At 40.3% G+C, this 26,681-nt stretch overlaps 1 protein-coding gene across 2 annotated transcripts; it reads right to left on the bottom strand.

The window, feature by feature from the left end:
- Nucleotides 1-334: 334 nt before the first annotated feature.
- On the bottom strand, nucleotides 335-26,681 carry SMAD5 (SMAD family member 5). 2 transcript variants are annotated; one of them, XM_042826251.1, is made up of 7 exons: nucleotides 26,561-26,681; nucleotides 9,466-10,069; nucleotides 8,376-8,627; nucleotides 7,565-7,684; nucleotides 6,721-6,942; nucleotides 3,977-4,233; nucleotides 335-2,894 (listed from the first exon to the last, which is right to left on the bottom strand). In XM_042826251.1, the coding sequence occupies exons 2-7, from the start codon at nucleotides 9,866-9,868 to the stop codon at nucleotides 2,751-2,753; spliced, it is 1,398 nt and encodes a 465-aa protein (XP_042682185.1). In that variant the 5' UTR covers nucleotides 9,869-10,069; nucleotides 26,561-26,681; the 3' UTR covers nucleotides 335-2,750. The 2 variants fall into 2 exon arrangements, with proteins under 2 accessions (XP_042682185.1, XP_042682184.1); XM_042826250.1 differs by lacking the exon at nucleotides 26,561-26,681 and adding an exon at nucleotides 18,793-18,896.

A 26,681-nucleotide genomic window follows, 5' to 3' on the forward strand; every position in this document is an offset into this window, starting at 1 on the left:
CACGCTGCAACAGAAGCAGCAATCTCTGTTATCACTACACTTAAAACGTAATTAGTGTCAAACAGTTCTCATCCAACTTATCCATGCAGCACTATCTCACCTTTCCATCGGCAGCACAGACAAACCAAATGCGATCAGGAACACCATGAACCAGTAGGCACATCAACCAAGAAGCTCTCAAAAATAAGTCCTACTTAAAAAGAACAGAAAAGCAGAGCGTAGGCAAATCGTTTACTTGGTCTGCTCCTGCAAGCCTGCCCTGGCAAAATCAGCAGCCGCAAGGATAACCTCAGCACTGCATATATTACAGATCAAGAGTATGTACACAAGCACAGAAATGCCAGAGTACTTTAATACTTAATGACAGCATCAGAAGTGGGTTAGCTAGAGAGCACTGCAGAAATTATGCTTCATTGCATGGGTAGCCAATCTAACCACAATACAGCAGCTCTGACTTGCAAACACCTACTTCCAGCGCCCATTCTTCAGTCCTTTAGTCAGCCGCATCCAAACAAGTGAGCGGAGGTGAAGCCGGGTGAAAAACATTTTGGATAAAGCAGAAGCTTGTACCTACAACTGAGATCTTTCTTTGATCCAATGTGCCAAGACATTCATTTTAAAAGCTCGTCAAGAAAAATATCCGTAGTGTCAAATATACATATTCAGCAACTTGATAGAAGTCGGGCCCGGGGAGAGGAAAATGGGAAGCCTGATCCTGTGGCCAAGTGACTTTGCATCTTATTCAGTCAACAGGGTTGCTGTTTCGAAGAATGAAAGAGAAGACCCCAGAAGTGAGTGGCAAATATTGTTTTCCTCCCTTCTCCTGAAGATGCACATTCGCTTTAACACACACTGAAGAAATTGCTTTAAAAAAAAAAAAAAACCAACAAGAACAACAACAAAAAAAGACAACAAACCAACAATAAAATCACCAAGTACTACAGAAATACCTGTACAAGAGAACATGAGGGTTCTGCAGAAGTGTTACAGTTTATTCCTTTAAGGCATTTCATAAGAAACATTTTAATGACACGTAAACAATTTTTTTCCTTTATGATCTCTTACTCAGGTACCATATAATGCATGATTTCCACATTTGAGCAGAAAATGTCATTCAATAGAAGACAAAAGAAGTTGTGTAAGCAATCAACGTCTCAGGATTGCAGTAGTTAACTGCAGCACATCTTTTAATAAGTGTTTGCATTTCAGAGGTTTCAGTCTCTCCCCCAGACACTGCACCCTGTCCTGAAAAGATATCCAGGAAAATGGAGGAGTTAAAACTAACAGTAGGTCTTTTTCTGCATGCAAATGGATTTTGTATAACTCACTTCTAATTCTCTTAGAATGTTCCTTCAATCGTTTTTACTTTTACAGGGGAAAACTACGCGTATGTTACTGAGCTGATTTCTTTTAGTGTTTAGTACAGTGTTTGAGTAATACAACAGCAGAGGCAATGTAATTCCTTACAAAAAGATACATTTCATACTAATGCAGTCCTTGATTTCCATAAAGCTGCCAATTACAAGTATTCTGACCGAACACCTGTCGCTAAGAACAGGCTCAAGAATCACTGTTTCACCTACAAAAGAAGTGATTGCTTTTGGTCATTAACAACAGGCCTGTATTAAATTACATGATCTGGAAGGAAGAGCTTCTGCATTCATTTACTAATTTGCTAAGCCACTCGCAGCCTTCAAAGAGACTCAAACTCATACTGAAAGTGAATTAAATACAGTGTAATCACTAATACTGCATAATGACTACTGAGAGATTAAAAGGCTTAACACAGATCAATTCCAGACAGGCAAAATAAACAGCTAAAACACCAAAAAGAAAATTAAAAAAAACAACTTACTCCTTCGAAAAAATAGCAAGGCACTGCCATTTACAAATACTAGTGTTTATGTTAAAATAGAGCAGGGTACCTAAAAAGAAATAGGCCTTGGCAACCACATCCAAATGGCATGAGTGTAAGTCAAAGAAAAACAAAAATCACTACTCCAGAAACGTGCAAGATGTTTACCTTGTATCAGTTACTATTTAAAATGGTGGTTAAAAGCAATAGTACAAAACTGAAGTGGGAAAAGACTAAGAACTGCTATTCTGCATTCATATACAATGTGTTTATGACAGCATTTTCCAATAGACAAAGTGTTTTTACACCAGTCCGACATTTGTAAAAAGTATATTTCATGTGTACATTTAAAGAAAGTCACATTGTTCAATTAGGCAAATTAGCCATAATAAAGCCTAATTTTCTTTATGACAGACGTCAAACTTAATTTGTTAAGCAACTACACTAAAAATACAGCTTGCAAGCTGGAGCTGCACATGTTCAATCGTTTTTATAAACATTAAAAAAAAAACAATGAACTATGATATGTATTTATTTTCTGAAGTCAGTCTTCATCATTCTGCCCCTACAGGACAAAAAATAATTTCCAGTTAAGACATATGCCTGTTTAAATTCTACTCCAAGGAGGGGAAAAGCGTTCTGAATTTTTCCAATAGATTTTTTTTTTCTTTTTCCCTTAGGGCTCAACTGTCACTTAAGCATCACAAGAACAAATTGAAATGTAAAACTGCTCAGCTATACACAATGGAATTGGTCACAAAGGGATTTAAAAAAAAAAAAAAGAAAGTAAAACCATAAGATCCATTCTCCATATAGCTCACAGTATCCACGCTGGAAGTTTCTCTAGAATTAGAATAAGTTCACTAAAAATAAGGCTGAAGATGGAATTTCAACACTATGAAACAGATGAAATGGGATTAAGAGGAGAACCCATTTGTGTAAGTACTTTATCCAGCCACTGGAGGGGCCCATGAAGATGAATTTCTATCCAGCACGGGGTGCTCGTGACATCTTGTCGGTGATACTCAGCTCCCCACCCCTACAAAAAATGAACACCACGTTATCAATCAAGAAAACATGCCTGCATCTAGCAGACAGTCATCATCTAAGGAATTTATCTGAAGTTAACTCAAAATCTAAACAATTCTTATCATCTCAAGAAAACAAAAATCAGCAGGTCAGAAAGGAGTGGCAGAGAAGCTGCACCCAGAAGCCTCAATCAAGTCCTCCCTGCTAGAGGCCCAGCATCACCATCCAAGTTCCTTTGGAGAGCAGACTGCTGACTCCAAAGCAGTTCCTTGATCTAGCTACAGTTCTTTTCTACTTCTTCCTCCACACACTCCATCTGAACAGCATTTATCACAATTGGCAAGATAAAATTTCAACAATTTCAGAAAAGCAGCTCTTTGTATACTCAGTATTTAACAGCTGGGGTACCCTGAGGCAAGATCTAGTGATTTGTACTGACTTCAACAAGTCTATTTATATCTGTGGTATAAAGACTTCCTAGTACACTTCACTTTAACTCTGAACACATCATTTCAAGCTTTCTTTTTGGACAAGATGAAAAAAACCAACAGACAAAAAATCTGGATGGCACAAGCCTGAACTTCAAGCTAAATCTGAAACTGGCAGCCAATTTGAGGAAACACTACTATGAGAATAAATCTGTAATGTCAAACTGTCCTGTTAAACAGTGTATTTTCTCCACGTTGAAAATGCGGTTATGTATCTTTATTTATATGAAGTGTCTGAAGTTTGAACACCTGTTCTGTAATCACTTATGCTCCTCTTTACCCACACTGGCTTTTTTAGGGGTTGTGTAGTTAGCTAGCTTTGCTCATTCAACTTCAGTGCACAAGTCCAGACCTCCCTTCGTAATTTAACAGTAGCTACAATGATTAAAATCATGTCCTGAATACTGAAGTAAATACAGGCAATAGTTAACAAGACAAGCTGTGCTTTTCTTGCATCAATTTCCCTTTCCATAATTAACCTTCCCAATATATTTTAAATTGAAAAGACTCGTATGAGGTCAAAATAGCTTTGTTACATTGGCACAGTCTGCTGACTACTGAAATCCACAGTAAGCTTAAATGCCTCTCAAAATAATTTGTTTACCTTTACAAAACTCATTCGAATGGTGCACATTTTGGTGAGCTCATACACTGCTTCAAATCCATGGTTGACAGACTGAGCTAAAAGCTGAGCAAATTCCTGATTGTTAAAGATTTTCAGGCTGCATCCACTAGGAATCTTGCATACAGTTGTTGGATGAAAGCCGTGGTGGTAGTTGCAGTTCCTGCTCTGTACAAATATGCTGCTGTCACTTAAACACTCAGCATAGACTTCCCCACCAACATAGTAGAGATGAACTCCTTGAAAACAAAGTTTGAGAAAAGCATTAATTTTTTTTTCCCCTCCAAAAATACAGTACTTAATACAATCCCCTTGAAATCAGAGGCAACTCAGTTTTCTGTCTGAAGAGCTTTTCAGAAAAGCTGTTTTGTCTTATGCCCACAGGGTAACAGTTTCTCATTTCAAAATACAAGCTTCGTTACACATCAACCACTAGATGTCCTTCTCTCGTCAATTACAGAAGAGACAAAAAAAAATCCTACTTCCACACACCAACATTTACTCCAAGCCAGTTTCCTAGAGAATTCAGGCAGATTTTAAAACTGCAGCTTTATAAACTGGTAACTTCCGCCTATGGGAATTCCAACGAAATTCTCAGCAGCAGGGATAGACAGAAATGTGAAAGCGTGTCTGCAGCCTGCTCACTTTTTTGGCACGTTTTATCAAGCAAAAAAAGATGCACGTCCAACTACCTGGACAACTTAACCAATATCAGGATTTACGGACCTTAAAAATCAAGGGAGGCTCTAGATTTGTCACCACTGTCTGCATTCAGCTATGCATATAAATTATTCCCTCCTCTGTTATGAATGGCTTATTAGAGCACTACATCTTATTCAACATGTCTAAAAGCCACCCACTGATCCCTTCAGTGCTCAAACACAGACTCTCACTGGTACTTCAGTTGAGATTCCTGCCTTCTTTCTGCCAGACCTTCTCCCTTTCCTCCACCCGTCACAGTCACACACCTGAGATGTGGCTCACTTTGGTAAGCTTTCTTAAATGCCCTGCTGACTGCTCCATGCTTTGCCATATGAGGCTCCAGCAAGTCAACAGATGCCAGCTGATCTTTCAGACAGCAACAACTGTTGTGAACACTGCTAGATCCACTTGGGACTAAGGTGGGACAAAGTTCACACAGAGGAACCATTGGCTTGACCTACTATAAGCAGCTGGCAGAAAATCTGGGGTGTGCAAAAACACATTTTCACTACACAATCGTGTTTATTTAAAGAGACAAGGGCAACTACCACCTGCTGCTAAATTCTTTTGGGTATAAGCCTACTGGGGGAGCTAAAAAGAAGCAAAATACATCCAGCAGTCTGAGAAGAATACTGGTAATTCAAAAATAATCCAGTGTATAATTAGAGGTCATTTACTCCTGCAATGCAATACTTGTGCAGAAAAAGCTGAGAAATTAGAAGCAGGTAGCTTTAAGGCAGCAAAAAAATCACAAGATTCTCCAAAAAAAAGCCATAAATAATATTGTATACCAAAACAATCTTAATTGTACTCAGAATTGCTACTGTAAAGCAAAGCTTTAGATTAATAATTAGTACTAAACACACAGACATTTTAAAGCTCCAGATTTTCTTGAGATCAATACTCCACAAGATTTTGGATCTAATTTAGATTTATTACCTTCTCCAGTGGATACGTAACATTTGTCCACTAGTACCAGCCACAGCAGTAACTCAAACCAAAAGAAGCTCACACAGCCTTTCCCCTACCTCCATTCAGCTCCCAAAAGTCTGCTGTTCTCACTTGATACCATTTCCTCTTCTCAGACAAAGGAACTGCATCTACTTTAATATTCTAACAAATATTAAGGTGTATTTGGTCTCCAGAACAACTGCAATTTTTTGCCATGCCTAATTTCTACCTAAAAGCCTTCTAAGAGACATTACAAGCCTTGAAGTTCAGCAGTAATAGTGAGTTGTATCAAGAAAACAGGAGTTCAAACATAACAAATGATTTTATGTGCTAAAAAATGTCTCTTACACGCAAGAGAAGGCAGGTTTTCTTCTCAAGGACTTAATTATGAAAAAGGAGGTACTCAGAAAAGGAGCACTGCATTTTAAGATAATTCAAGCACATTCCATCAAAGATGAACACTGTGCATCTCTACGTGCTATCAGCCAAACATTATGGGAAAACTAGAAGATCCTGCACAACCTGCTGTCTCCAGGAATCCCTCCCACACACAAACACACCCATGGATTCACTCAGACAAATGAGCCCTTGCAGTTTTACATTAGCACTTCAAAGTCTCGCTGCCAACTTATGCAAGATATTAACATACTGCAGACAGCAGTGTAATATGCTCCATGAACAGAAGAACCAGCACTCTGATACACTCTAAAGCAGCATGAAGTGTTTAAGCAGAAGATACAGGATTTCAGAAGTCCTGTGCGTTTGTTGGTGCTGAAATAAAGCTTTCTACATACAGAGTATCACTGACTGTAACAAAAAAGCCCCTACAACAACAGTTTGTAAAATACAAGTACTTTCTTACATTACTGCTAAAGAAAAAGACTTATGCAACTCCTAGATCGATGAGAACCAATCCACACAGAAAAAATATCTTCAGATATTAGAGAGGAAGATAAATCACAAACTGTTTCAATATCTCTGCACTACGCTACAATGACTACTCATAAATAAAAGCAGTAACAGTAAAAGCAAGGATTAACTTTGTAAGTGTACAAAACAGAATGAAACTTCACCTTTCCCAATATGTCGTCTAGTGTTCTCAATGGTTGAGTTGCGATTAACATTTGAGAGCAAACCTAAGCAGAACCTGTTTTTATTATTGGAGGGATCTGTAAACCCATCTACTAAGACACTTGTAGAAGATGCATGAAAGGCCTCCCCAACACGATTGTTCAATTCGTAATACACAATCGAACACCAGTGTTTGGGTTCTTCATAGGCAACAGGCTGAACATCTGAAAACAAGCAAAATGGAAATGGCAGTTTACATAAAATTTAACACATCACATCTGAAACTGTAAGCATTTCAAAATACCAATAGGTAAGTAACAACTTGGTCACTATTTGTGATGGGCAAGAGCAAGTCTCTTGATTAAAATCTTAATGATTTTAACTTACTTTCACACATATCTGCTAGACCATTGATTTTGTTTTCCTGTTTTAAGGCAGATATAAAGCAAAAAGAAAATCCTACACAAAAGATTCAGATGATTATGATATCAGGTGACACATGATTCTTCTGTCTACTTTTTCATTTTCAATTTTTTTTTAATTATTAGTATTTTGGGTCATAATTTTCAGTGCCCTTGTGCATATACAATTCTGACAGCAGGTAAAAATAGCAGCAAATGAAAAAGTTCAACTTACACTAAGCCACACTACACATTAAAAGCAAGAGGCAGATGAGCACAGCAAATTTTGTTTCTTAGTTCTTGCTGTTGCAAATCCATTTTTTTTTTGTACTGCTTCAATTTACCAGCACAGATTTACTGCACCATTTGAAGTTATACATTCAATTCGATTACGAGTATTAAGAAGCCAAACAAGGTTACTTCTGCATCATACTATACAACTTACCTCTGGTAGATATATTTGGCATGATTTGAGGGATCATTGTATTGCTTGTGTCCATAGACTGAGAGTTATCCTGCCCCATTTGATCATCAGGGGGCATATATGCAGGAGGTGGAGTATCAGCTACACACAAGAGAAAAAAAAAGAGCAAATAAACCTCAACAACGTGGACTATTTATTTCTGCGCTTTACAGCTGAGTTGTAAACACAGTAAAACAGCCTTCAACAAGAGAGGTTAAAACACCTGGTCTGCAGGAACCTGCACACAACAAGAGGAGGGATACCATGTAGAATGGACACTAACAAGGCCTCTGAGCTCCTGCAAAAATGTATTCTTTAATCCTTTACCTTCTCAGCTTTATAAATCACAGCAATAACCAGGCAGATTCAAGACCTTCTTTCCTTTGCTCTTTCCATTTAGTTCCCACCCACCATTATTTTCAAAGTATTTAAGTTTCTCCTATTGAGAGTTATTTTTTATTTCAGTTAAATGCTATATTTAGGTATTCTCCAGAGAAGAATATTAATAAACTTTCTGCTTGGACTGTTCCATCTGCTTTCTTTCATTGCTAGACATTCTTCTAAAGCACACATCAATTATCTTATATTGAAGCTGTGCAAAGTATTTTACTACTACAGTATACATGACAGAGAACGTTTGGAAAGACAAAACAATGACAGTCAACTCTGACCAGCAACAAAACTAGGATTAAAATTCCTTAAAATGCAAACAAAGCAATTTATTGTAAGTATCACAGCAGCTAAGTACTGCAATAAAATCTCTCCATTAAGTTCACATTTAGGCTGTACTTACCAGGTAGCTGAAATGGACTAGATGGTCCAGAGCTAGCTGGGGAGCTTGGGTAAGTGCTGCTGGCTGGAGAAGGTGGATAGGGACTGTTTGGTGAAATGGAAAATGGAGTGCTGTTGGGCTGCTGGAAGGAATCTGGAAACGTCGCATTATGTGGCATGTGTGGTTCATTGTGGCTTAGGTTCCTGAACTGAACGAGTAGACTGTGCTGTGGATTGAATTCACTGTGTCTAGGCACTAACACTGGAGGTAGAACTGGAAAACAAACAAAAAAACCCAACCAAACAAACCACTTAGATAGAAGGAAAAGGATATAAACAACGTGCAATTTTGCTCACCATGAAAATTTCAATACCAATGTGCATGGAGGAAAGCATTAATCTGTTGTACCACCAACCCCTCTCTCTGTATGAAGGACTAACACTCCAGTCTTGCAGAAAAACAGAGCAGAAATACACTTACATTTCATGCAATTGAGAGCAACTTTTTAAATTACAAAACACCAAAGCAGTTCACATGTAGTGCACAACAAACTACTGGTTTAGAAGTGTAAAACCCACTCTGCGTATTACAAAAGCAGTACAGATGGAAATTCAGTCCATATTACTAGTCAAACTACATAGCTACATCTAAACCTTTTCACTGAAGACAAAATATATATATATAATATATAATACAATACGTAAGTATTGCTAAGTTGGGATTTCAACCTTCAAATTCAGGAGCACTGAAGTCTGGAATTCAGACTTCAAGTGCTAAAGCACTTGCAGACAACAGTCAGTTGCAACAGAGATGCAGAGACTTTTGATCACTGCCTTCCTTCTTTATTGCAAATGAGGACTTTGCCACTAACTTTACAGGTAGCAGTCTTTAAAGATCTGTGGGAAAGCCATGTTTTACCATAAGGAAAAACAGCTGGTATGGAATGGACAACGTCTCACCATAACCTCAGAAGAAAAAATTCACTTTTGAAGACGTTATTCTTCGAAACCTCCCCATACACCAAGTTAGGTTAATCGCATGGTACTGATGCAAAGAACATGTGATTCCTGGGGATTTTATTTGTTTGTTTGATAGCCACGCTCAAACATACCTGGGCTCTCCACCCTCTTATAGTGGTAAGGATTGATGCAGACTTCCTTCTGTTTAGATCCAAAAGGAAACTCACAAATATCCAATGGCTTCAGCTCGTGATGGCTTTGTAGATCAGGCCAACGCCAGACACGACAGTAAATTACGTGGGGAAGGCCTTTTCTGTGAGAAACCTGAAGTCGTCCATCTAAAGAACGAGGGATGGTAACACACTTGCTGGGCTGTCCTGGACTGCTCAAAGCTTTCTCCAGTTCTTCCATAGCACCTTTTTTCTTTTTCAGCTTTTTTACCAAAGCATCAACAGCTTTTTCCGCCCATTTTTCCTCTTCATCTCCTTGTTTCCAGCCCAACAGACGCTTTACAGCTGGGCTAGTAAAGGAGAACAAACTGGCCATTGACGTCATTTGACACACGTCTTCAAAAGACTCGTTGGGTTTTGCCTTTTTTTTGTTAATTCTTGTTTTCAAATAAATGTCAGTGTATACCAAAGGCAGTTATTGCCACTGGTGAGCTGTATTACTTCTCGGACGCTGACAAATAAACATATAGACGTCAGTGATGAAGTCTTCACTTCAAAAATAACAATCAACTCTTCCAATTTAGCTCTATCAAGAAGACGAGTAAACAAGCAATTAGTAAACAAGTAAATAATAACGTAGAACAAAAAAAAGATACTATTAGAAGAATGTTCATTTTAACTCTAGTTGTCGTAACAAACCTCCTACCCTACTAGAATCTCTGCCTAAAGCTGAATATAGGAAAACATTACCAGAGTTCCCATCTATTCATCTCTAATAGGTGAGAAAAGAGACATTTAGAGGATCAAAGAGACTGCATGGCTTCTGTCAACATTAATGTCCAAACACTTCTTCAGAAGGAAACTCTGGAAGGAGCTGAAAACAAACAGGAAATCTGCTTTAAGATATTTGTCTTATATCACAGAGCTTCACCTGAAGATACAAAGCTGCTACCAGAAACAAGCAGAAGTCATGGTGGAAGTAGCAGGATCCACAGACACTGCTCCAGAGAAGTAATCAGCCTTACAAATAGATCTTTATTTCTGAAAAGGAGAAAACACTACAGCTCAAATACCTGAGCTCCAATTAGATACTCCATCATTTTTAAAGAGCATGAAGCCCCCCAAATCAATCCCTTCTGAGCCATTCAGAACTGCGGCCAATCTTTTCAGCTACAGCTATTTTTATGCTGCACTTCCTTATATCTTCTAAGAAGAATATTTGAAGCACTGGATATTTTTAGCTTTTGGCAAAAAATAAAAAAATAAAAAAAATCGTTTTCCTTTCCCCAGAAAAGAGCAGGGGGGAGCACGGCAGAGCAAGCACTGGATATGTGACCTTTGCTATGAACTGCCTTAGAAAGGAGAGAAGAAACAAAACAAGGCTGTGCACCCCAAGCAGATTCATGAATGGTGTTTTTGCCACTCACCGGCTCTCCTGTACACCCTTCACACACCATCCCCCCTCCCAAATTAAGGAGTAACGATGACAAGAGGAAATGATGTCCTGTGGCAAAGAGCTGATAAGAACTTGTAAAATCTCTTGTGAATACTAAATAAGCAAGTATAGACAATGAGCAGCTGGCAAAAAGCAAGAGCAGAGCTAAGAGAAAGGATGTCAATAACAAAAGATGCTTCCTTTCTTGCTACAGAACTGCCAAACAACATTGTCTCTCAACTTTTGATAAACTGCGGTGAATTAAAAAACCTAATGGACCCTGAAACACCAAATGTGCACATAAGTGAAAAAGGGCTAACATGAAGGTCTGTGAACCTTTACTCTGCTTCCCTTCGATTCCTGCATTTAATTAAGGCTATCTTTTCCCACCTTTGACTGAGTTTCTGATAAGGCTTTTCCAAGCATTTAGACATTTAAAAACACACTTAAAGGCATGGATGGGTACCTTAACAAGAATAACAAGAACAAAAAGGCTTTCACTAACCCTACTCATTTACTGTACTTTGGTATTGCACTGAGAGCTCAAGCCCACACCAAACTACATAGTAAGCAGCTCCAATAAAAGATGCAGCACACCCCTCTGGGCCTCATTTATGCTGTCCCACATACAACCATTCCAGATTTTATGCCACAGAAGGTGAGGGAAGTGGGGAAGAGAACTAAAGACACTCAGCTGTGATGAAGAGTACAGGTTTGAAATTTTATAACCAACCTTTCACAGGAAAAAAACAAAACATATTTCACTCCTAGCTCAGCCCCACCAGCACTTCTTTGATCCTTCAGCTTTTCAGTAATACAGAAAGAAATGGAAGATAACAACAAACACAATGAAAACAAAGAGAAATTAAAAAGTCTGATGCTTCCCACTGCCCCACCTGGTCCTTAGAAGCGGGCACTGCAAAAATGAAAAGAAAAGAAGCTTTCTTATTTTTTTTTAAATTATGTTTCACCGACTTTCTGAAGAAATCAGGACATGGCCAACCTCCAACGTAGGTTTAGTTCCACATGAGAACCTTTTCACCCTTCAAAGTAACAGAAATACATAAAGGGAGATAAACTTGGCCAAAACCAGACTAAATTTATTCTTTTATTGTGATAAAAGTTTAGCGTTCTAAAAAGTAAAAGCTGTTTATGGTCACAATTAACTTACTTCCAAGCCTTGGGTACATTCTGCAAGATTTCAGAAGCTGCTCACACCCCTACAAAGGAAATGAACCCACCTAGAATCTTAGGCCAACGAGATGACAATTAAAAACTGCTGTTTTCTAAGTATGCTTTCAAAGAATTGTAAGCACGGAGGCAGAAATCCTGCTGTTAAGTTAAGCTCCAAAGAGATTTCAATAAACGCCTCTTAGCTCTTGCAGCTGATCTATTCCATTACAACTGCCCCATCTTCTATGATCACGTGCATTTTTCTTTCCTTCAGTATTTCAAATGCAGTAGGACATGCAATAGCAAGGAATGAAATTTTACAGGCTGTATATCGTTTCAACATCATTTACACACGACTATACTCAGAATAAACAAGCTAACTGGAAGCAAAGAAAGCTGCAATAGCTCTACTAAAGCAATTCCCTACAGTAATTGGTATTTGTAGGGCAAGTCAAGAGAATTTTGAGAAATGACTTTGTCTCTGTAAACAATAATTAAAGAAAAAAATCTGCTCTCAAAACTTTCTGTTAGTCAGAATCCCAATCAAACGCAAAGCCTAGCAGCACAAGGATTCCTGGAGCAACCTCACAAAAAAATAAAAATTCTACATACAAGCACTGAAAAATGATAGTGAAGAAGCTGTAAATGATACGAATGCTTGCAGCAAATTCACACCAGCCACCCATGCTGCTTTCTAGACTCTTCTGAAGTGCATTTTTACCTGCTCTAGAGCAGCGTGGGGAAAAAGAAACCCAGCAACAAACTGCTGACAGGCTTCCAGAAGCATAAGTGACACTGAAACCATCGTCATAGGCCTCTGAGAAGTTCGTTTTGGAACAAAAAACACGGAAGACTTATAGTTTTCTCATTAAAAAATACCAGAACGGTATTAAAAAGATTCATAAATTATTTGTCGACAAAGTCTTCCCTTCTTTGGAGCCATTTAAGGTCACAAAGCATGGCTTTGGGCATTTATGCACAGGAATCAAAACATTTTCACGTAGAAGCTACAACTCTTCAGGAGTTTTAACATTTCCACATGAGGTGCATAAAGCACATTTGGAACATTTACTTGCATTTGATGCAATCCCAGCACCTCATGACTGACAGCTTTCTATATAATCATGACGTTTACAAGCTTCACCAGATCATCTACATTTACAACCAATTTCTCCCAAGGTTTTAGACATGTGCATTACCAGCAGCACAACATTGTAAGATGAGAGAGCAGAAAAACATGCTTTAAAGAGCGACATTTCCCTTCATAGTGTCTCATAAATTGCTCACACTGTTGCACCTCAAGAATCAGCAGGCAATAACTTCCTTAGGTGGAAGTAGAATGAGAATCTTAGTTGGAAACCATGTTGCAGAGTACAGTAGTGCATGAGATGGCTCAAGAGGGATCTGAATGGATAGAAACTAAAGGTAGCGGGGGCTGCATCCCGTAAGACTTTGGGGCAGACATTGCTGATACTTCCTACTAAAGAGTAGAGCAAATGGAAGGGAACTAGTTGTGTGAATCCCTTCTTAATGCCTCATCAAGCCAACTAACTACAAACAAAGCAAGTTAACAGCACAGCTCACCAATACTGGTAGTTCTTCTGAGCATCTCTTAGACTACTGCCTCCTATTCCAAACACAGAATTTCCCAGCTGCAAGATCTGAATTTTAAGTACCATTAATCAAGTAGTCCATCACCCCATAAGAAGCATAAATTGGTTAACAACTACATTATCTTCCTTTCCTGCTGTCAACACTAAGCGTGCATTTCAAATGCACAAGTGTTATTCTTTTCCAGCCTAATTTACTTGTTTGCAAATTAAGAAAGCTTCCTGTAGCATCAGACTCAGTCTGAAAGCTGAACTTCACTGCACATGATTAGAAACTGCTTGGAGACTCAATTTCATAACATAAACAAACCAGCCCTTTTAACCAGTCCCACAATTGGTAGTTTATTAGAATTGCTTCAGACTTGCCAGTCCAAACCGTTTTGCAGTCAGTTTTTGTGCCTAACCAAACTGACCCCTTCAACCTTGATATGCTTCAGTGTTTGAAGTCCATGCACATACCAACACCCCACATGCACAAAGAGAAAGCTCAAAACCCTCAATTACAGCTTGTTACAATATATCCAGCCATCAGTACATTCTTACAACTGTCCAAAAGCACAAGCTGGTACATCCACCTGGTTTCAGTCAGATCCTTTTTTTTTTCCTTTTAAATGCAATGGCATTAAATTAGTCCTTTCTTGAGGACAAACATAGTATAAGCACTAGCTCCATATTTTTCCCCTGCATATTAAGGTTAAAATTAATCCTCAGGTCACACTTAAGAACTTGGGCAATAATTCCCAACCATCACCACAGCTTTGGAACACAAAATATTTTCCTTTAATTATCCTATGCGACACCTTAGTCATTAAGAATATTATCAACTATTTGTTTAATTCACGTCCCCTGGGGTAAGTAAAAGATGAAAAGAGATTTTATGGAGGATACCAACAAGGAACTTGTGGTACTTCCATCAGAACTGGACTTGTGTATCTAAGGGGACATCCAGTTGACTGAAACACTGCTGCTTTTATACTAGCACAGGACTTCTTTGCTTTAAACATGCCTCATAAGGCAACGTATTCTAACTAATAATACATGTAAACAAGACCAGAAAAGAATTGCCCGATACCTTCAAAAATTTTATTAACTCTGACTGGTTCCCCAAACAAAAAAAAATGCATTTATAACTTCAGACATGGCTTTCTCACACAGTACTTGTTCATTTCCACATCTGCACAGCATCTAGCACAGCTTAAAAAAAAAAATGAAGCATGTAACTCTTGTCAGCTGAGAAGTATTTAACCAGCACTCTTCAAAGAAACAAAAATGGTGAGGCCAAGCCCAAGATGCAAGTAATGAATGCAAGTACATGGCAGAACTGATATCATAAAAACCATGCAGCTCAGATAACAAAGGTGATGATTTCGGTTTTTCTTAGTCTTCTTATAACTCACTGAAAAAAATAAAATAGAACAAGTGATAGTAAGTGATCTGTATCACGAAAGTGGTCCAAACACAAAGAGCTCACTAGAACCCCACAGCATTTCAAAGGCACCTCGATTTCCAAACGATGCCAAGGAAACCGCAGGAGAAAATGTGACCAAAGAACAGAAAGTTGAAAACTCATTTTGCACCACAACAAAAACAGTTAAAGAGTGACACAGAGCGGGGGAGTCAGAAGGAGCAAAAAACCAGCCTTTCCAAGCCTGAAAAAAGGTAGTACCTATTTCTTAACACATTCATTTAGAAAAGAAAAATCACATGCCTGCATGGGCCTGGTGTCTGAAACTGCTCTACTTGCACGACTTCGCAGTTCTCAAAAGCTGCAAATTCAACCCGAGAACCAGAATCCCTCTTCTAAGTATTTCACCAGAAACATTTGCTCTCTCAGCTAACTGGCATTTTCCAACAGAAGCGTTATGCTGAAAAATGTCATCATCTATCATAGGAAGTACTTCTGACAGTCAAGCCCTCACACTGCCTCATATTTTTAAGGATATTCAGGATCTATTGTAACCACAGCAGATAACTACAAGCTGGTATCCCTTTCTCAATTAAATTCACATACAAGGACGTGGTTACATTTCACTACGTGTGACAACAAAAATTTATGCCACTGTTGGTAGACAAGGCCAAGCAAACAGTGTTTAAAATGGACTCAATACTCCATCTGGGAAAAAAAAGAAGTGGGAAAAATTGGACATACTTATGGCCATACCTATGGACACACTTTCCAAATGCCCTAAAATACATGCAGAAATTAACAAAGCTTTACAAAAATTTGGCTGCTCATGTAAAGGTCTTCATTAAAGAATAAAATCCTAAACACTGCCACTGAATATGTGAATTGCCAACAAAAAGCCTAAAAGCAGGGGCTACGGACATTCATAAAGCTTTAAAAGATGGGAAAAAAATAAAGTTGTGTGTGAGTGTATACACTTCCATTCCAACTGAACTGCATTAAGATTGTGACAAGTTTACAAAAGCTACAGGATTTGGAGGGGACACTGACAATAGTAATTCAGCAAGCTTTTTTTCCCCCCTTGCACAGAATGAATGAATGGCGAAGTATTCTAAATTTGTCAGTTTGTGACATCCACTGACCCAGAATTCAGAGACACTACCTCATAGTTGGTGGATCAGTAGCAGCAATTCTGACAAAGATCCTCTGTCAAGGATGACAGTCCTGGCAGGCGCAGCCTTGGTGGTAGGTCAGCAGGGATACAGACTTGGCAGACGGCGTCCTGCACCTTGCCAACCCACGCTGGTCAAGCACACTGAAGTGCCAGCCAAACTTTTCTACGTGGTCACAGGAGCACCGCTGAAAAGGCTTCCAGAAAACAGCACAGGAACTTGCACTGTGACTAATGATAACTGCTGAAGTCCTCAACTACTGTTCAATTTGTCTGGAATGAGTTGTTTATCAGTGTTAGTCGTGAAACACCTCAAGTGTTCTCAGCTAACAAATATCTTTTAATTCTGCTCTCCTTCAACAAAACAAACCAGCCACTATAAAAAAAATTATCTCAAGACCTTCCAAGAAAAAAAACACATTCAAACTGATTTTAACAAAGCTAGCAGAGACAGTAAAAGAAATGTGTCTGAATCAACATGAAGCATTTAACTGGCAGTGAAGGAAGGAATACAGGCTTGTATTGAATTGCCACAGCAATATGGCTGCAGGTACACAGTTTGGCAAAGGCAACAAAGGATTTTTAAGAGTTTTCTCTAGAGAGCCATAAACAGAACACAGAGAACATCCTACTGAAATTAAAAGTGTCCTCTGGAGCATTACAGATCACTGCATAATTTTCAAAGGCCATTAGACAAACTACAGAAATATAAACTACACTTAATAGTGCATTAGCACGCTATCTTGAGAGATGGAATTTCTTCCAGCTCAGATAATGTTGTACCATCCTGAAAACTTTGCTAAAGAGATTATCTATTCAAGCTGCAGGATGAAGAATTGGACTTCATAACAAGAACCAAGAAGCATAGGGCCCAAAGTTACAATTCCTTCAGGTTCATCACAGGTTAAAACTCTGAACCTCCAACAAAAAGGACCCAGTGCAGCTGCATGCAGCACAATCGCTGTACAGCCTTTTGCTGTGACCTTTTGTGATCAAGAGAGAAAAAAATGCAAAGGAAGCCACTCATCCTCTTTTTCTATTTCTCACCCCTACCATGACTGCCCATCTTGTGCAGTTCCTGGGCTTCCACTAGGAAATTCTTTTGGAAAAAAAGAACAAAACAAGAACATTCCTTCCTCAAGTGTATCTTCTCCATATTTTAAAGAAAACTAAAGGTTTGGGGACATGAACTCCAGCAAAAACAAGGTTTGCTGCGATTTTGTTTTCAAAAATAAGTGCCATTAAGCACTTACCAGCAATTTCAAGACCAAGGGAACAAAATTTAAATATCAGATGTAAGAGTAAACCACTATCAAACAGTAGGGATTAAGACATTAAATTCAGCAACACCCTACACAGAGCGCTCAGAAGTTACAACACACACTAATTATGAAACATCTTCAATTAAGTTATTTGCTTCTTCTATTAACTTCCAGTACCAACAGCTGCCAACTTCATAAAGTATTACAGCTATTGAACAGCACGGGCACGTGACAGTGAAACGTCTGCACCATTCTATCCTTCCTCTTCAATCGGATTCCAATTCCTCAGAGCATTGGAAGGACACTCTGTGCACAACTCCCATCATTGAGAAGCACAGCACACAGTACCAGCTTCATTCCTCACAACTTTAAAGTCACATATGGCAGACAAATTACCTGAAAATTAACACAGATTTCATCTAAAGCCACAGCACGCTGACGATCTCATTTCCCAGCCCAAAACTTACAGCCTAGTGCTCATGCTGACAGTTATTCCTCACAAGTTTAGTTATAGCAGAACACTCCCATCACTCACTGAATGCCAGCTATAAACCCACAGATTCCACCTAGAGATTCAGCAACTATCACTGAGCCTGTGGGAAATCCATTTTCATTTTCCTGAGGCTCACTGGATTTGCTCAAACTGCTATCAGAAACTCCATTAGGAGGACACCGATCACTTGATTCCCAGTCTTGTGCTTTAACCACAAGACCGTATTTCCTCCTATTAACTTTACAGCCCCCAGAAAACAAAACTTGCCCTTTTCCATCCATCTTTTGCCAAGCAGCTGGCAGTACAGGCCGAACTCTGGGTTGGAAAAGTGTGCCTGCAAGAAAGTGCCTCTTAACCAAAGCGCTTGGAGCACGGGCATTTATCACTCCACGCATTCGTTTGTCCGGAGTTTAAGACCATTTAAAAACAAAGTTTCTCGTATATTTAAAACAAACAAACAAACACGAAACTGCCCATCCTCTCGTTAGCACTGCAGCACCGCGTCTCTCCATTCAGGCACACAGCAGGGCTGCCCCATCTCCCCCCTGCCGCCTCCAACCCGGCCCGGCCGCCCCCCGCCGGCAGCGCGATCCCCTCAGCGGCCCCGCGCCCCCAGAGGGCCCCCCCCCCCCCCCCGGGGGGAACGGAAAGAGGAAGAAAGTTTCCCAGCGGGCCGCGGCTCCCCCCCCCCCCCGCCTCACCACCAGCCCGGCCGCGCCGCCGCCCCCCCACGGGCTGCCCTCGGGGCGCCCCGACCCACCCGGCGCGGAGCGAGGCGGCCTCCCGGCCTCCGTCCGTTAAAGCTGGAGGCGGCGGTTGGGCCTCGGCCGCCCGCTCTCAACAAAACTTTATGCGGCACCCGCGGAGGGGACAGCGGCGCGGCGGCGCCGGCGGGGCCAGCGCCGGGACCCGGATGTGCGCGAAGGGCGGGGGGAACCGGGGCGGGGGGACGGCGCGGGCGGGATGAGGAGCGCGGCGCATGCGCGCTGCCGCCCCGCGCGACGGACGGGAGGAAGCGGACGCGGCGGGAAGGGCCGGGGCAGGAGCGCTGAGGGGGGGGGGGAGGCGGGGGAGAGAGGCGGAAGGGCTCGGTGGTAGTCGTTCCCAGTAGCCACTAAATAAAATAAAATAATAACAAAAAAACTCACATCCAAGCGTTCACGTTTTGTTGTCCCGAGCGTAATTTACCTCAAGATGGAGGAATAAAAAGTTTTCCTTGAGCTCCGTGCTGCCCCACACGAACCTCTTGGAGAGGAATGCAGAGCTGAGGCCTAGCGAAGGTCGAGCCAGGCACGCTGCGGGACGGGAGCCAGCCCCATCTGCTCCCCAGGGCCAGGCACCGGCCTTGTTCTGTGGGATGTTGTGCGTCCCTGAGCTTTATGTGCGGCTCTGAGGTACAGCTTGCAAGTAGCTGGATCTCATCGTGACCGTAAAAGTGTAAAGATCTGGGATAACCTGTTAGCAGCGTTAGGAACGGCTCCACAGAGGTGTGCATGCATCAGGACTTTTGTACAAACAACTTATCTCGCAGCCCCTGCTGCATGCTGTGGAAATGGCTGCTGCTTCCTCCCAGCTCCGTGCTGAAGTGCAGAGCAGCTCACGGCACAGAGCTGCTTGGCCAGCACCTCCTGCGAGCCACAGCAATGCCTGACCTTGATCAAGCACACTGCCAGCTAACTGTTTATCTCGTGGCATTTTAAACTATGTAAATCGATGGATACAAGGGTCTCAGGTTCCAGACCGTGACTTCATCCTTTCAATTTTTGACATTCCCGTCAACAGACCACAGAAGATAAGAATACCAAAACCCTTGGTTTCAGCTAGAACTAAAGAATGTGCATATTTCCACTGAAATCAATAACAAAAAAAAAAAAGAGTTTTCCATGCAAAAGCCTCTTAGAAGGACAGACTGGCAGGGAGGCTCTAGAGACTTGCACGGAAAGATGTGCTCTGCACTGCAAGTTGAACTGCTCACCACAATGTACTGCCAAGGCCCAAACTGATGGCACTGATAAGCTGAGAAGCTTATCTTTGTGTGGGTAAAAAGAAGATGCTCAAACAGAGCAAAGTATTTCACACTTTAGCCCACAGAGTGATTTTAAGAGGAAACTTTCTACAGGAAGACTACTAACTAGTTCATAATCCAAAGGTGCCTGAAAGGAGGCTGACCAGAGGTCTTTCCAGACACTTTGCTGAGCTCAGCTGAATCCCAGCCTGATCCACTACATAAATTTCTAGAGAAAAGTTACTTCCTGTGGCAAAAATATCCCATAGGAAGGATATACTAGGCCAAACCATCACTTCTATACAAATTTTTATCTCTTGCAGGACATGTAACTACACCAACTTCCAGCCATTAAAAATCTGTTCTATCAATTGTATCCGGCGTGCCAACTGAATCTTGGTACTAAAAAATTACTGTTTTGAAAAAAACGTTAGAAACAGGCAAATGAAAAGTGATTGCATCTAGACATTACATTTTGTATGTTACATAATTAAGCCAGCAAGAAACCACATGAAACGCAATGCTTTATTTATGTAACTTAAGAAAAAAACTAAAGAAAAGGAAGGTAAAGGTTGTAGAAATGAGAAAAAGAATCCAGTGAGCCAACTTCAGTGCACTGAAGTTTCAATTTCAAACATGTTTTCACTTTTAGGAAATTATTTTCTGGTTCAAAACCATGTGGCTTTTGATTGTTTTTAAAGCCAACAGAAGTTTTTAGCACTGGCGTACTCTGATCAGATCTATACAGAGTTCAATGAATAGACCAACAGGATATCTCAACTAAAATTTATGACAACAGTGAAGGTGTATGGCTTCAGTCTAGTTTAGTGAAAGAACAGAGCTAACCTCCTTTGGGGACTCTCATGCATCTCTGCACCAGCAATTGTTCTCCTCTGGCTAGGCAGTCCAAAATACGGGACAAAAAAGAAACAAAAAACAACTGTTGGTCTTTTTCCAAATCTTTTGTGTAACTTAATTAATAAACCAAGTAACAAACAACAAATTGGCAGCAGGCATTTTAGGTGTTGTTCATGTGCCAGCCATCATGTCTCCACAAAACAAAATGTTCTCTTATTAAAAGAAGTTACAAAACAGTTGTATGTTGTCAAGCAAGGCTGCAAGGCAGAGGCCTGATGTGCTTCCTCCTGCAGAGGTACTAGAATTCTAATGACCAAGAACACTGCAGGTGTGCATGCAAGCATATGGGAGAGGACAGAGAAAACTGCAAGTTTTCTAAAACTGAGTTGTGCAAAGTTCTCAGTTTAAAACTACTGGCAAGTCAGGCATGTCTGTTTGCAGCGCACCGCTCCTCTGAAAGCACTTGGCTCTTAAGCACAATATATTTATTATTATCCTAGTCCAAAATTGTCTGCATAATCTACCAGCTGCAAAAACAGCTTTCCTTTTCTTTGTCATTTTGTCACAGATTACTGACTCTTCTAGTCAGCGGGGCAGCGTAAAGGCTAATTTACATTTACCATCTAATGATCCAAGACTGTACACCCTTAAGGTGACAAGAAAATTAACACCACTTATGCCTGTCTACAATATACATGGTTTTTGTCACTTAAATCTCTACTGCTGTACTTCAGCAGGTGTACTCCCGTAACAAAAAGCTCAATAAAAGGCTTGCAGCAAGTAGACTCAAGGCATCCTGAACGTAGTTTCCAGAAATCAAGGGATTTTATGAATTCAGGAAATTCGTGAATTTCATAACTGATGAATCCATCAGTCCTCTTTTAGCCCTGGCAAACCTGGTGTCTTCAAAATACAGACATGCAACTCCGATCATCTCAGGAAAAAATAACCAGCTAACCTTCTTATTACCTCAACAATTTAATTATAATTGTGTGTTCAGATTCCGCAGAGACAACTGCACACATCTTTACGCATTTCCTCTGGCTTTGTAAAATCAACTGAAGTACAACTACCTGTCTCACATTCCTTTGCACACAGCCTAATGGCAGTGAGGACAGAAAACTGTCTTCTCATAAAACCTGAGCTGCTGTACATGTTTATGTTGGAGCTAGCTGTAACGGTCTGATCAAAGTACAAACTAATCAACTGAAAAATTGCCCCACTCTGTATCAGGACTTCCACGGCTGAAAAGCAACCACGAAGTTCAATAAGTTTCTTAAATTACATTATTTTGATTTTCTCGCTACATTTTGAATATGATCCTTCCATTTGTTAATAGGATTTTTTGTTTGGTTTGAAAGAGTTTGAAAATCAAATAGATTGTTTGAATTATAAGGAAATAATCTTGAAAAAAAAGCTTTATTATTATGAAACTTTGGCCTTCCTGTCACTTCTGAGATGACTGCATTATTCAAAATGATTCTCAGACAACTTTCTAAATTGACGTGAGGGGGGAATTATTTTTTTTATAACACATACATTCAAAACAAACAAACAAAGTTGCTGCATCTCCACCTGCACTGGCAAAGCCACTTCATTGCTATGTTTAAAAAAACCCTGCAGTGTGAAAGATGACTTGCGTATTTAAACCAAATCCAACTCAAAAACAGAATGAGGGGAATTGGATAGGATAGCTCCTGAAAGTTACACTCACAGCTGTCAGCTGGGAAGAAATGGGGGGGAGGGGAAAATGCCGTGAAAGGAATTTTTTATTTATTTATTTCTTTTATTGGCAGTGAAGAGAGGAACGTGCCATCCCTGTTTGAAAATTTTCAGGGTGGGAAAGGCTAAGGAGGGGCTAACATACTATACATACCTTTACATGCGTTTCTGAGGCAGAAAAAGAGCGTTATGTTTAAGCAGAGCCAGGGGAAAGGAAGGTAATGTTCACACTGGCCATTTGGTCCTCTTAAATAACCTCACAACGTACAGCACGCTGAGTGCCAGCACAATGATGGTAAGTGGCTGCCTCACAACAAGAAAGCAATACAAATGTGTACATCACATCACACATTTAAGAAAGTTAAATCTAATTGAAAAAAAAAAAAAAAAAGCTTGGTGTCTGGATGAAATATATTAGGAGTGTTTATTTATGAGAAGTGTTTAAGCCTTTGGTGATGTGGGCTGCTGCAAAGTTACGCTAGCTGGCTCGTGGCCATTCAGTTCCCTGTTATTGTTACAGCCACACTTCTGGAAATCTTACGTTACTCAACTCACAAAGCAATACAAAGAAGGAGAGGGAAGGATTACTCTTGTTTCCTGAAGCTATAGATATAAGACATTAACATGGAATTGTAGATCAGGGAGGGCAGGTAAGCCAAAGATACACTCCCAAGCAAGTTTAAAGCTGCCAGCTTTTCTTAGCTAAACTGAAAGGATAAATGAGATCAAACAGGTAACTGAGTACTGCTACATCTCTAAGACGTTTGAAACAAAGACATTGTGTAGAGGTTTTGTCAATTCAAATCAACAGTGTCTTGTCACGCTCTACAGAATAAAAATGTGAATATCTTAGAGATGGTATTTGAGATGACAGATCTGAGAGTCAGCTAAAGGTTCAAAACTGAACACACCATTCAACTTATAAATGTCAAAAGACCTGACAAAAAAAGTCAAAGTCCTAAGAAGGGCAACAGAACACCGTAGGAAGACTAAGATGCCTAAGAAGTAATCAAGAATAGAAGGCTTTGCCTGAGAACCCTGAGACCTGTTGCAAAGTCCCTATCAAAGCAGGAACCCTTTACCACTGAAACCTATGCACAGCATTTGGTCAGGGCAAAATACTGCTAAGTTCAGTCTGCTTCTCAGAATGGGAGGCGGAAACCTTCCCAGAGGAATGGAAAAAATGTCCCAGCTGATTAACACAAAGTTATACATTGCTCCCACAGAAGAAATGATAAATAAAAGAATGTAAAATGGTACAATTCCTTTGAATATTCTTCCAGCGTTGCTGCTTTTCTAGACTATCTCCTAGCTTCCACTCATCATTACTTCGACAGTAAGTAGACACACAGTACTCTCACTCCCATTCTTCTAAACCTGTGGGGTTCAACGATTTCCAGAACATAACCTCACAATAAAAGAACACCTTTTGGAGTCTGACCCTCACTGCTCAACTCAGAGAAAAGACAGCCTTTACCTCTTGCAAGCTGCCTGCAACAACCTGGAGACAACAGGGAAGATGTAACATCGTATATCACTGAGCTTTCTTTTATGTCAACCGTGCTCAATATTAGCTACAAATAAAACTGTTTCTATTATTTTTTCTTGAAGATTTACTCACCTCCCCACCACTTGCTTAACATCCCTCCACTGTCAGCCACACTTGTGCACAGTCCTCCAAGTTACCACCTCATGAAAAACTGAGCATGGCCTCGGTTATTCCCAGGGCTTTTTTACTCCAAAGGCCAAGCTCTGCCTTCTGAGCTCACTCCCTTCTGAAAGTGATTGGAATTTGAGTGGGACAAATCCTGTCTTTGGGACAGCGAGGAGATCAAACATGCAAGCTCACATTCAACACAGCCATCTGTTGAGACAGTCATGAGCTGGAATTCCATTTCTTGTAGTGAGAGTTGGGACCAACATCCACAATAACTCAGCGCTGAAAACTTGTATTTGTGGCTCCATGGCCAAAACCACAGGGAAGCTATTTTTAACACAGCGGAGCTCTAAATAGTGGAAGCACTGAAAATTTAGTTCGCATTATGGACCAAATTCTTCTCCTGGTTACACCCACTCTATGGAGAAGCTTGAATACTATAAACAGAAACACTCTCAGAGATTAAAAAAAAACAAAAATACCCTCAACTCTTCCTTATGGGTAAGATCAGCATTTTAAACTGAAGAAAGGTACAGCATGTCCTTTCAATAAAATGAAAGGAAGGGAAAAAGGAGCAACCTGAAATAGAAGGGATCTGTTACAATAATTATATCTATGATAGTAAAGATAATACCTCCTACTGTATATGCCAGAACAATACCTATGGCTAAATCCCTCCAGTCATTATGCAGATACTTTTGGCTTAGACCAGTCAAGAGGACACTGCGTTTTATAATACCTAGACCTAAACTTAATTACTCATAAGACAACTTCCTAACAGCACCTTATCACCCGAGGATTGCACAGCACCAATTAGTGATGGCAATGCAGAGCACTAAAGCTCTCCCATGGAGCAGCTGAGAGGACCTGACTTTCTCCTTCTGGGTACGTTGCTACAAAAACCAAAACAAAAAAACCTCAAATTATGCCATGCCAGGCCTTTAGAACTCACGTTTAAATTTTGTGGCACACTGTGGGACACTTTTTTCCCCACCCTCGTGACCAAAAAGTTGGGTTTCATACTTTCCTCTACAGTATCAACACCCACATATACAACTGGAATAATATCTGTCATAAAATAAAAGCGCTACTGGTCATAGCATGGTGCAGTGTTGAACAGCATGTCCCAAGTTATTTGCTTCCGTTCACTATAAAGATATTTCCACTTTTTTTTTTTTTTTTTTTAAGAACAGAAATTAAAACTCGAGGGAGAAGCCAATAAGATGAGGTGATCACCAAGCAGCTTCTCACAACAACAGGCAAACGTTATTTTTCAATCACTACTTTATCTCTGATGGGACTTCTTCCACTCTTCACTGCCCTCTGACATTCATTTGGAAAGTAAACACAGGGAAGGAGATCAACATTTGAAGAATACATTTTCAACATTATATTTCTGCAAATCTGGAACAAGTTGGCCTTACAGTTACAATGGAAACACCTCCATGTTTCACACTGTTGAGGAAAAGTTCATTGACTTTTTGCTCCAGCTGCACAGATAGGGCCCATTTAAGGCACAGTCCCTAAAATAGTTCACAACCCAAATTACAATTCACCGCATCTTGGGAATGACAGTTAGGATTCTCGAGGCGCTTTCCGATCATTTTTAGACCGTGAATATAACTTCAGCTGTCACTAAGTAGGTTTTATTTTGTAACAGATTTTATCCTTTGGAATGTTATGTTTGGATTCAGCTGCAGAAACGGAAAAATAAATGCTCCAGTTTGCTTAACCAACTGAAACATAACTCCTAAAACAAAGCTGAAACGTTTTGTCCTTTAATGTTCATACAGCAGCCCGTGCTTCAGCACGCAGACCCCGAGTTAGACTGGGAAGTCCCCATGTAGGTTTGGGAGGGGGGTAGGAGAAAAACCTTTCTCCCTGTTCTGACTCCATTAGCGTAGTTAACGAGAATTCCCCGTCTCCGCGCACATTAAATAAATATTTAACGTGTCAGGATTTAATTGGAATCCCAAAAGTTAACAATAGCTCTGCTATCGGCGTCGCTATCTCGGGACATGTCTTCGCAGGCTTATATTTAGATCTCGGCCACCTCGCCCGGCTGCATCGCAAATAGGACAGCCCCACTTAAAAAAAAAAAAAAAAAAGAAAAAGAAAAAAAGAAAAGAAAAAAAAGAAAAAAAAGAAAACAATCCCCCCCAAAAACCCCCCTAAATCAGTAAAATCTGCGAACTTTTATAAAGTGACGCCATTCCTGCTGCAAAACTACCCCACAGCTCGGGGAAAACCAAAACAAAACAAACGAGCAAACGAACGTGGCTTTACCTTCAGAACATTACTGCCGCTCCATGCTCTGCCCCTTTACTTTCGCACTAGCTGCTTCCCAGGCGGTCGCTGTTTCTCTCCCTGTTTTCTCTCATCCCGGCGACTGCGGGGCGAGGGGCGG

This window comes from Centrocercus urophasianus, unplaced genomic scaffold (genome assembly GCF_019232065.1).
Source record: "Centrocercus urophasianus isolate 14NV4802_14NV808 unplaced genomic scaffold, USGS_Curo_1.0 seq_26, whole genome shotgun sequence".
NCBI classification, from domain to species: domain Eukaryota; kingdom Metazoa; phylum Chordata; class Aves; order Galliformes; family Phasianidae; genus Centrocercus; species Centrocercus urophasianus.